Here is a 13,102-nt window from a genome sequence, read left to right as displayed (position 1 = left end):
GTATATATATACAGTATCTCACAAAAGTGAGTACACCCCTCACATTTTTGTAAATATTTGATTATACCTTTTCCTGTGACAACACTGAAGAAATGACACTTTGCTACAATATAAAGTAGTGAGTGTACAGCTTGTGTAACAGTGTAAATTTGCTGTCCCATCAAAATAACAACACACAGCTATTAATGTCTAAACCGCTGGCAACAAAAGGGAGTCCACCCCTAAGTGCAAATGCCCAAATTGGGCCCAAAGTGTCAATATTTTGTGTGGCCACCATTATTTTCCAGCACTACCTTAACCCTCTTGGGCATGGAGTTCACCAGAGCTTCACAGGTTCCACTGGAGTCCTGTTCCACTCCTCCATGCCGACATCACGGAGCTGGTGGATGTTAGAGACCTTGTGCTCCTCCAACTTCCGTTTGAGGATGCCCCACAGATGCTCAATAGTGTTTAGGTCTGGAGACATGCTTGTCCAGTCCATCACCTTCACCCTCAGCTTCTTTAGCAAGGCAGTGGTCGTCTTGGAGGTGTGTTTGGGATCGTTATCATGCTGGAATACTGCATACTGATCATGCTCTGCTTCAGTATGTCACAGTACATGTTGGCATTCATGGTTCCCTCAATGAACTGTAGCTCCCCAGTGCCGGCAGCACTCATGCAGCCCCAGACCATGACACTCCCACCACCATGCTTGACTGTAGGCAAGACACACTTCACCCTCACCTGGTTGCCACCACACACACTTAACACCATCTGAACCAAATAAGTTTATCTTGGTCTCATCAGACCACAGGACATGGTTCCAGTAATCCATGTCATTAGTCTGCTTGTCTTCAGCAAACTGTTTGCAGGCTTTCTTGTGTATCATCTTTAGAAGAGGCTTCCTTCTGGGACGACAGCCATGCAGACCAATTTGATGCAGTGTGCGGCGTATGGTCTGAGCACTGACAGACTGACCCCCCACCCCTTCAACCTCTGCAGCAATGCTGGCAGCACTCATATGTCTATTTCCCAAAGACAACCTCTGGATATGACGCTGAGCACCTGCACTCAACTTCTTTGGTCGACCATGGTGAGGCCTGTTCTGAGTGGAACCTGTCCTGTTAAACGGCTGTATGGTCTTGGCCACCGTGCTGCAGCTCAGTGTCAGGGTCTTAGCAATCTTCTTATAGCCTAGGCCATCTTTATGTAGAGCAACAATTCTTTTTTTCAGATCCTCAGAGAGTTCTTTGCCATAAGGTGCCATGTTGAACTTCCAGTGACCAATATGAGGGAGTGTGAGAGCGATGACACCAAATTTAACAAACCTGCTCCCCATTCACACCTGAGACCTTGTAACACTAACAAGTCACATGACACCGGGGAGGGAAAATGGCTAATTGGGCATAATTTGGACATTTTGACTTAGGGGTGTACTCACTTTTGTTGCCAGCGGTTTAGACATTAATGGCTGTGTGTTGAGTTATTTTGAGGGGACAGCAAATTTACACTGTTACACAAGCTGTACACTCTCTACTTTACATTGTAGCAAAGTGTCATTTCTTCAATTTTGTCACATGAAAAGATATAATCAAATATTTACCAAAATGTGAGGGGTGTACTCACTTTTGTGAGATACTGTACACACACACACACACACACACACACACACACACACACACACACACACACATATGTGGATGGCCCGGTGTGTGCATCACTTTTCTGGGGAAGAGATAGCACCAGGATGCACTATGTGAAGAAGGCAAGCTGGCGGAGGCAGTGTGATGCTCTGGGCAATGTTCTGCTGGGAAACCTTGGTTCCTAGCATTCATGTGGATGTTAATTTGACACGTACAACCTACCTAAACATTGTTGCAGACCAAGTGGTGACAATATTCCCTGATGGCAGTGGCCTCATTCAGCAGTATAATGCGCCCTACCACACAGCAAAAACTGTTCTGGAGTGGTTTGAGGAACATGACAAAGAGATCAAGGTGTTGATTTAACCTTTAACTTACAGGACTTAAAGGATCTGCTGCTAACATCTTGGTGCCAGATACCACAGCACACCTCCAGAGATCTTGTGCAGTCCATGTATCGACGAGTCAGAGATGTCTTTGGTGGCACACAATACACAATATCTGGCAGGTGGTTTTACTGGTATGGCTGATATGCAGTAGATTTAATATAGGCTCCAAGAAAGCCTTTATCTCTCACATATACATTACAGTACAGTGGAATTTTTCAAAGAGAAGAAGAAGAAAGCCTTTATTTGTCATATATACACACACACTTCACATATGCCAGCTTCTTAGGAGTTGGGGTCAGTCAGGTAAGTGATAACAAGAACTATCTTGTATTGTGGCTGTTCCAGAATGTTATAGTAAATGTAACTATAAATGGATAAAACATGGCATTTCTTTAACAAATAATAAATAAATAAAACATTGCCAAATTATTGGTTATAAGAGTATAATATTAACATTAAACTTCCTTGGGAAACACTGTTGTAAATTTACACTTCCACCCATTTCCACATTTGAGATATATGAAATATTGGTTATTCTCTCTTTTTCTCTTTGAAATGTTTGGACTTTCCTCATTTTGGGTCATATATCCACATATATTCAAATATTTCTTCTTATGGCTTGTCTTGGCACACACTAATAAAGGTTTACAGTTTTAAGCTGTTGTTTGTTATATTTGTGTGTATTTAATCTGTGGAAGTCATTTTGGCCTATAACATAATGGATGTAACTTTATTCTCTAACATAATAGGAGCATGGGCATAGATTTCACTTGAACATGGGGGAGGGGCGGGGGGGGGGGGGGTTGAAGTGTGAATGGGTATCCTTCCCTATATATTTTATTACATTAAAATAAATTGTATTGACCTCGTTAAATGAATTGTACTGTACAAGACGTTAGATTTTCTGAATTTTATCCCTCCAACATTTGAGTTTGAGATCAAAAGATGAATATAAGACAAGAGATCAGAATATCATATAAATCTAGACACGGTAAACAATTTAAAACATGGTACCTTTGAAGGCAGATGACTCAGTTTTAGGTGAGCAAAAAAATATAGCTCATAACCTCATTCCACAGACCTGCACAAACAACATACTGAAGGATCATAACAGAGAGAACGATGTTCCTTTTAGCAAGGCCTTGTGGTTGGCCTACTCTACTATCAGCTTGTGGTGTGTTCAGTTACACCAGCGTTACACTGGGCATGAGATAACTGCATTGACAATACACACAGTGCTGCAGAGACACAATAAACCACAAAACATTCAGTGGGCCTCATTTGTCTTTTACTAAAGTGTAAAAATGTTTTCATTGGCCGAACTGAGCTAAAAACTCCTGCCAGATTTACAAAAAGTTTAGCGAGGTTTCCTTCATAGTCATGTGCGTATGTTGCTAAATGCTAAATCACTCATAAATAGCAAGCGTGTTCCCAGGACTCATAACATTTAGTACATTTAGTCATGACTACAAAGTCCATAAAAGGCAAAACTCACAGAGCTCTGACAACTGCAAACTTTAATGTCTTCATGCAACATTGAATTTTTATTATATTATATTATATTCACAAAGCACCATGAACACACAGACTCATTCACACCTAGGGACAATTTATCTTCACCTGGGCGGAGGAAACCAGAGAACCTAGAGGAAACCCATAAGGACACGAGGTGAACATATTATCTAAGAAACAGAAGAGTAAATGACTTCAGTATACACATTATCACGAGCTCGTTCTCTCTTTCCTCTTCTTTTATTGATGTGTAAGGCAGCAAAATTCAGCTCCACTGCATCACGGCTCTGTGGGAATGGATATGAAAGATTCAGTTCAAACGAGAGATCTACTGTACGTGATGGGAATGTTAGCACAGTGCAACATTTAGCATTATTTGAGCTAGATTAGATATTTATGTAATGTAAGTTGGACAGGATAAAGTTAAAACACAGATTTCATCTGAATCTATTATGAGGTTTATAGGTTTATAGTGCGTACGCTCAACATTAGTTACCTGATTCTGTGTTTCCTTCACTACCATATCTTCAGATCTCACTGCAAAGAGAAGATTTATTTTCATGTTTAGATCCAGATTTAATATATATTTCTGTCTAATGAGGAATCATTGTGAGAGTAAATGTGTGGAGGTCTGGAGGAAAAAAACATCTATGACTGGAACTGAATTCTGAAAAATTCGAAAAACATCCTGGGTTTTTCTGCCTATAGCATACTGTACATTGACCTCATTAAGAAACATTAAGAAAATAGGACATTATACATGATATTTACTCAAATGATGTGGAAATGTTTTTATTGACTTTCTGTAAACATTGTTACATTGAAAAGGAGCCATTTTAACAAACATACTGTAGGCTATGAATAAAGGCAGATAAAATGATAAACAATTGTTCTGTTCATGTTTATTACTTTTTTATTTATTGCTTGTTAAATTAAATGCAAATTAAATAAATATATAGCAGTGGTTTTTAGACAAATTAGTGTGGTATTTTACTGGAATTGCATTGAAAGTCATTTGATGTAGTTTTTGACAAATTTTTAGCAAATTTCAGTACAGAAAAAGTCTATTAGTGTTCATAAGTACACACAGATTTACTGAAGACTCACCAGTGCAACATTCACAGTTCCTCCATTTACAGGTTACGATATGAGCAACGATCACAACCACACACACTCCCAAAGATACGGCGAGGCAGATCACTACAGGATCCACAGATTCTTCTGTAAAAAAAAAAAAAAAAAAAAAAAAAAAAAAAAAAAAAAAGGATATATACGGCATTTTATCCCTTATATCACAAAAAAAAATGTAGATATAAATTAATAACTACACCTCCCTGTGATCATAATGATGATCATTTTAGCAATTAACATATTGTATTTAAAATGAATTGAATATTAATGTATTATATGTTTACTCTGAATAAGAGAATGTGTTCTTACCCAACTGTACTCGTGTCCCGTTTCCAAAAATGATCTTCCCACACACGGCCACAGCGCAGTAGTAAGTTCCAGTATCACTGAGGCTGAGGATGTTCTTGGAGAAGTTGTACACACAGGTGTGTGTAGAAGAGCCGCTCTCACACTGATGGCTGCTGTCGTGATGAGTGTAAATGATTTGAGGATGGGATTGTGGTGGAGCAGCTCTGAACCAGAGCACTTGGAGTTCTGCTGATCTGCTCTCAGAGAGAACCGAGCACTGCAGAGTCACTGACGCTCCTGCAGGAACCGAGTCTGACACGCCGCTCTGGAACACTGAGACGTTTATATCTCTCTCATCTAGTCAGGATAATATAGACAGTGTTAGAAATAAAACATTTATTCGTCTTCTAACTTGCAAACTTCTAACTTGCAGGTTGAAATGACAAACATTCAAAAAGAAACATATCTACATGTCAGATTTGCTTATATGATTGACAAAAAACTTTTATTCTCTGCTGGTATCAGCTATCTTATACCACACCCTATAAAGCCAACATTTAAACATTTATTAACCGTAACAGTGCTGCATCTGGTATTAATCAAATTTGGATCTGTCAAATCAATACAATAGAATACTGTGGCTAGTGATGAAATTGTGACATTTTCATATATATATATATATATATATATATATATATATATATATATATATATATATATATATATATATATATATATATATCTGAAAATGTCACAATTTCATCACTAGCCACAGTATTCTATTGTATATATATATATATATATATATATATATATATATATATATATATATATATATATATATACATATATATATATACATATGTGTGTGTGTGTGTGTGTGTGTGTGTGTGTGTGTGTGTGTGTGTGTATGTATATATTTATGTATGTATGTATGTCAGATTCCGCAACCTGCAAACTTTCCTGAACTGGAAAGTGTTTCTCTTTTGCATATAAAGAGAATATAGTTTTAGTAAGTGAAATAAGAACATTTTATAATTCGTTAATGAATGCGGCACAGGAACATCACAGACATGTTGACAATTGGAGTCTGATAGCTGTTCCAATACTTTCAGCGGGGCCTGAATTACTTTCTTTAATGTGGAGGTGTTGAAATTTTCCTGGGATTCACGTTCAAACAAGTCACATTAAAATTAAGAGTGTGCATGCTATTTCAGTCTTTTTCACTAGTTAAAACATAAAAATGGTCAAATTTCCCCATCCATCTTCCTCTGCTGGTTCCTCAACGATAATGAATGACAAACATGATGGTGAATAATGATGAGAAAACAAAATACCTAATACGTGACCGAGTTCTGGCTTGGGGTTCACAAAAAAAATTTTACAGTATAGCGGTTAAATAAAGAACCCTAAAAAAATTGTTGAACTTTGATAGGGTGTTCAAAAGGTTTTGACTATCAGTGTTTACTGTACAAACTGTTTTAATTAAGTTAATTACCTGTTACAGCCAAGAAAGTTCCACTGGATAATGTAACATCGTCCATGTAACATTTTGCACAGGAGTAAAGTCCTTCATGTTCTTTTTTTATATGTGGAATTGTCAGAGAAATGCTTTTATCATTCACCTCCATTATAAATCCTGACGCCTTGAACATGGGGGACATTTTGGCATCCTTATATGCTAATCTGTCTCCCACTTTTTGAGGCATTTCTCCAAATGTTTGTTTGTACCAAAAGACACTTTCCGCGAAACGAATATCTCCAATGTGGCATTTAAGAGTAATACGTTCTCCAGACTTCACTGAGAGAAATGATGGTCTGGAAAAATCCACAGATTGTGACGGAGCTAGAAAATAAATTCAATTTGAGTAATGAAATAATAATAATAATAATGATAATAATAATAATAATAATAATAATAATAATAATAATAATAATAATAATAATAATAATAATAATAATAATATAGGAATTACAATCACTAAAATCTGTTTTATAAAAAAAAAAAAAAAAACTTTAAAACTTACTTATTATGTTCAGCGATAAGACAAGTATCCACATTGGTGTCATCTTCAGAGGGGAAATAACATTCAGGTCGATCTGCTGAAAAGTTGTCAGATGATGAAAGCACCGGGTCTTTTGTGATAGAGACTTCATCTGATTGGCTGCTTAACTCATGAGCTAAATTTCCTTCCAAGCTACATTTCTATTTTTAGAACACAATTTAGTTCACCAGAGGTCTGTGGTGAAAGAAAGCAACAAAGATATCTAAGAAACCGGTTAAGTGTTATCTACACTCTACTATTACCTGTGTTTGCCCAATGGAAAGTATCACTAAATCAGGACAAAAATAGGAATATTAAGAAAAGTTTGAAGACAGGTGAGAGATTAACATTTACAAAACCACACGGAGCACTCGAGTATTTAAGATTTTAGATTAAACATGCAACACGTGACTATTTTTTTTAGAACCTGACGTAAAAATATGATCTTGGAGAAGTTTTTGTTTGAGGGGACAAATGCCAATGCCACAGCGCCAACCTGCTCATGCCCATAGCAGTTTTGTGTGTCTTGTGAATGTGCTTATTTATCGTTGGTGTGTGTGGCAGGCTGGCAATTTAATTTTCCTTTGTTTTATTACTACACTTCATGCAGAGGCTCCATTCGATACATACTGTACTGCCCCTGAATCCAATGGTATAAACCGCACTGTGAACAGAGATTTCAAATAAGACCCAAGTGTATCCATTGTTTCCACCTCATCATCAGGCCACACATATGATTCCTTGTTTTTTATCATGTTTGATTTTCGATCTTTTGGCTAACCTCGCCCATGGCCAGGATAAAGCAACACATTACCAAAGATTACTGAATGAATAAAAAAGCATTTGTCCATTTTAGCCCCCCCACCCCCCCCAACACATTTCGCCTTTCTAATGCTTAACACTGCAGTACTGAACTTTTGCCTCTCTATCGCCATCTCAGTTTGAAACATAAAATGGCAAGTTACATTTTTTTGGTTCCTTGGGTTGTGCTTTGGCACTGCTCCTCTGCGCAGATGAATCTGATATTTTGTGGTATTCGTACTTGACAATGGAGGTGGCGGCAGATACAGTTTTCTTGGAGTCGCTCTCTCTCTCATAGCTATCAGAAAATAAGTGCAATTTAACACATTGATGAAAAAGAATAATAATAGGAAACTCTATACCTAGCTGAATCAAATCAAGCGAACAAGTGCGCTAATGTTAGCTAGCTACCTATTGAGCCACTGAAATGTCTTACCTGTTCAGCACAAAAAAAGTGTCTCTGTGTCAGTCTTCAATCCCTTCAGATCTTGGAGTTTTCACCACCTCTCAAAAGCCATTCTGATATTTATTCTCATTTTAGCACTGGCTCTGTCGCTTTCCCTTTTTTTCATTTTAGGCTCTCCGCAGTTCAAGGTTTATTGCTTTTGACAACAGATGATTCCCCAGATGTCAACGATGATTGCCATTCAGAAATATCCAGATTAAAAGCTGCTATCTACTATAGATGACAAGTTTAAATTCTAAGCAACTGTTGTAAGAACAAGCTACAAACACTCCACCATCCTCAGCACCCACACACGCAATGTATTAGCCGGGTCTTCTTTCTGTTTACGGACGTGACGCAACCATGGAATGATGCAAATTACATCAAACTGACATTTGCTGCAAAATTCGACCAGACAGGTCATTATTTTAAACTTACTGTTGCAAATTCGGGTAAGCTAAGGGGGAAGATTTTAAGATTTTTAAGTACTTGCTCAATAATTGATTTTTGTTCATTTTCAATCAAAAAAGTTTCATACTGCAACTTTAAATACACATTCTTTTAATGCTATTATTGAGTTGATTGGCATAACTGTTAGCATACCAACTGCTCATGTGTGCACTTTCAAATCCTTGTTGTGTTTTTGTGAAAAGAGAGATATATTTTTAAAATGATGTTTGTTCTAATATTTATTTATTTATTTATTTTTGGTAAAACTTATTTTTTGAGTGGTGAAAATTAGGTTTTTAAAAATACCCATGTACGGACAGGGCCTTGTCTTTAGTCAGACAGACTGTTTTTACCAACAACCTTGTTAAACTGGGTTCTTAACATGACTTTACAGAACTCGAAGGTAAGGTTAGAAGTAAATTAAATAATTTCCATGTTATTTTGTGAAACATGTTTATGGTGGTTTAAAGTTAAAAGAAAAATAATAATTGTTGGTTCTGTAAAATCAGATCACACAGATGCAATATCAGTTATGTTACTCTACATATATGTATAAATACAGTTATATCTCGATAGTTTAAAAGAAATAAACCATTCCTGTGAAATAAAGTTAATACGATGTAGTGTGTGCACTGCTGACCTGAATAAAACACAAAGACTGGGAAACAAAAGGAGGATTTGCAAGCCAAGGGAACAGTGTGAACATGATACAATGACAACCATGACACTGACAACAGAAGACAAAAAGCTGGACACAGAGGCTACGTCCGAAATCTTGTACTGTGACAGTAAACATTAACGTGGATATGTGTGTGTGTGTGTGTATATTTTTGTATTTGTGTATCTGTGTTTTGTGTATTTGTTAATTTTGTGCAGAAAAATGCTAAACCCTGTTACATCCATCCATCCATCCAATCACGGGGATTCAAGGCAAGCATGCTAACCACTAGATAAGGGTTACAAATGATTTTAAAAAATAAAATGTTCGTTCTCATTTTAAAAAATCAGGACAGGACGCAATGGCAACAATTAAAACATTGTTATAATTTTCAAATTGCTTTGTGAACAATAAAACACCAGGATATGCCGTTATAGGAATCAGCTTCATGGTGGTAACAAGAACTTGACATCAGGCTGCATCACATGACCACATCAATAAAAATACATGCATGAGTTACTCTAGTCTTACGCACTGTATTAATGAGATCACTGTATGTCGCTCTGGATAAGAGCGTCTGCCAAATGCTGTAAATGTGTGGAAATATGTCTTTTGTTTTGTTGTAAACTACTTTCTCATGTCACTCCTTGACAGAACCAGTGTTCCAGTGTTTCAGTGATTTTGAGACGTCTAGATCATTCAGCTATCAGTTTAAATTCAACCCGAACAATCATTAATAAAAAATAAATACAAATTAAACTTATCTACAGTAAAATCTAAGTTACAGAAGTACCTCGCACATCAGAATATATAATATCTTGAGGTTGTTGTTTCTTCACTCTTCCTCGTTTGGCTCTCCTCTCATTGAAATGTAAGGCAGCGTAATTCAGCTGATTGTCACAGTCCTGCAGGAAAGGAAATGAAATAAGTAGACTTTAGAATTATTACACATTTACAGAAAACATTTTAAACTAACTGCTTGTATGTTTATAACATCATGTATTCAGATATCCTGATTATTTACCTGATTGAGGGTCTTGTCGGTCACAGAACCTTGTTTTAGACTCGCTGTAGAGAAGAAAATGTAACTACTGTTAATAGCTGCAATATAACATGAATGAATGTTCCAATAAACATACAATGTGGATAAAATAAATGAATAAAAAATGTTAAATGTTGTTTTTAATAAATGATATATAATATACATCACTTCAGGATGTGATAGTCGAAAAACAGCAAGTCTGCTTTGTATCAGATCATTATATTTAATAAACTGGAACATTGTGTATATATATATATTGGCATTTTTTTTGGAAATAAGATCTGATAATTAATAAACTGGTAACTCATTGTGTACAGTGTAAATAATATAAAATTATAATTGCTTCATAATAATTTAATAACTTTAATAATATCCATAATGTAGACTTACCACTGCGCTGTTCACAGTTTCTCCTTCCACAGGTTATGACAAAGATCAAAGCAAAGATCACGACCACACACACTCCCAAAGCTACAGTGAGGTAGATCACTACAGGATCCACAGATCTCTCTGTCACACAGTAAATATCACAATGTTAAATATAGTCTCAGTGTTTACTTCTATGATAAATCAACTTATTTCTTTAGGTCATTGAAAATTATGCCAGAACTTATTGGATGGCCCAATACAAGTACTGCACTCTGGCATATCAGTAAAATTATACTTCTTACCCAACTGTACTCGTGTCCCGTTCCCGAAAATGATCTTCCCACACATAGCCACAGCGCAGTAGTAAGTTCCAGTATCATTGAGGCCGAGGATGTTCTTGGAGAAGTTGTACACACAGGTGTGTGTAGAAGAGCCGCTCTCACACTGATGGCTGCTGTTAAGATGAGTGTAAATGATTTGAGGATGGTATTGTGGTGGAGCAGCTCTGAACCAGAGCACTTGGAGTTCTGCTGATCTGTTCTCAGAGAGAACCGAGCACTGCAGAGTCACTGACGCTCCTGCAGGAACCGAGTCCGACACGCCGCTCTGGAATACTGAGACGCTTAAATCTGGTTTACCTGTTCAGTGTGATATACACAGCGTGAGATCTTTGTAAAGTCTTAGTTGTTTATACGTAATTAGATTATTATTATTATAGATTATAACACATATGGTCCATAAAGCACATTCTGTCAGTTCTAGCACATTAATCTAACCATTATGAGGTTAATTAATCAATAACACTGGCACAAATGAATAAATGAAGAGACTAACTCTGCTGGAGAAACTGAGCTCAACACAGCACTCTAGAACGCTGAACCTTTAAAGTTTATTATTTTTTTAATCTGCTAAGAATAAAATACATAGACATCATTAGCTGCACATATGCTCATACAGTATATGTATGCTGTTTTTCACTTCTTACTCCTTACAAGTGGAGATTAACATCACCTAGTGCAACATTTAATTACTTGAGATCTCTAATGAAACAGAGAAAAAGAGCAGATAAATACAGTTATTGTTTTTTTTCATCCGTTTGTGGTATTATATATATATAGATATATCTAATCATATATATATATATATATATATATATATATATATATATATATATATATATATATATATATATATATATAAAATTTATATGGCTATGTAGATAAAAACTCACCTTTCACAAATAAAAATGTTCCTTTTCCAAACACTTTCATAAATTTTACAACGCCACAGTAATACATGGCTTCATCTGACGGTTCCACATTTGCGATTTTTAAATGGACGCTCCCTTTTTCTTTCTCGATGCTGAATCTTGGTGACTTGAACTCATCTTCGTAATCAGGTTTAGTTAGAACTGTGACCATTAAACAAGGCTCGTGTCCGACTTTTTGCTTGTACCAAATGTTAGGTTCATTGTTATTCTCTCCCAGTCGAAAGCAGTGCAGAGTCACGTTCTCACCAACATCAGTAGTGATCACTCGATCTGGCTGATTGACATCAATTGTCTGTGCAGAATCTAATATCAAAATTCAAAGAATGAAACATGAGCAACTGTATCAAAGCTTTATTCTGTCTGTAATACACAGAGATTTCCATTGGGGTATTGATAAAATGTTGTACGACTCCAAATAATTCCTTGGTACCAATATTTAGGGAATACTAGAAATAAAGAAATGATGGCAGTTCAGTGTGTAATACTATAAAAACTTTTCAAACACTTTTTTTCTCAATATACAGAATGATGACAATCTTGACAATGTTCTTGTATTTGTGTCAGGATCTTTATGAAAGTAAAATACATAACTATAAATCAAAAAATCCTCACTTACCCGTTTTATTAAAAAGCATCACTGTAATCCACATCAGCATCAGCATCTTCAGTCTGAGGTCTGTGTATAACATGTCTCCTCTTGCTACACTGTCAGATGGTTGAACTGAGCAGAGCATGGCAGATTTATGATGGGAAACTCTGACATCACAGACTTCCAGTGTATTTTATTTTTACATACAAGCTAGACTAGCACGCTAGCAGTAGGAAACAGACTGTGGCCCCTCCTCACATTTTTCTAAAGCTTTCTTCAAATAGGTGGTGATACTTTCCAAACTGACATAAATAACAGGAAATTTTATATTTTTGGATATTTTTTTATATCAGGTTTTTGAGCAAATTAATATCGGACATGTTTTATCCGACATTTCTATGTTTTCTCAGATTTTCTAATTGATCTTAATTGTAATGAGTTATTCTAATCATTATATTAACATTACTTTAACAAGATCAACTATTTTATTC

The 13,102-nt window shown here is 36.2% G+C and overlaps 1 protein-coding gene across 1 annotated transcript; it reads right to left on the bottom strand.

The window, feature by feature from the left end:
• Window positions 1-3,511: 3,511 nt before the first annotated feature.
• Window positions 3,512-12,764, bottom strand: LOC108268731 (uncharacterized). Its single transcript, XM_053682074.1, has 12 exons — window positions 12,639-12,764; window positions 11,984-12,325; window positions 11,055-11,390; window positions 10,774-10,893; window positions 10,366-10,409; window positions 10,135-10,246; window positions 6,970-7,110; window positions 6,441-6,788; window positions 4,964-5,299; window positions 4,631-4,744; window positions 4,020-4,060; window positions 3,512-3,810 (listed from the first exon to the last, which is right to left on the bottom strand). The coding sequence occupies exons 1-12, from the start codon at window positions 12,754-12,756 to the stop codon at window positions 3,694-3,696; spliced, it is 2,169 nt and encodes a 722-aa protein (XP_053538049.1). The 5' UTR covers window positions 12,757-12,764; the 3' UTR covers window positions 3,512-3,693.
• Window positions 12,765-13,102: the final 338 nt, after the last annotated feature.

This window comes from Ictalurus punctatus, chromosome 8 (assembly GCF_001660625.3).
Source record: "Ictalurus punctatus breed USDA103 chromosome 8, Coco_2.0, whole genome shotgun sequence".
Classification (NCBI taxonomy): domain Eukaryota; kingdom Metazoa; phylum Chordata; class Actinopteri; order Siluriformes; family Ictaluridae; genus Ictalurus; species Ictalurus punctatus.
Note: the sequence above shows the minus strand (reverse complement) of the source record. Positions and strands in the feature narration are given on the sequence as shown.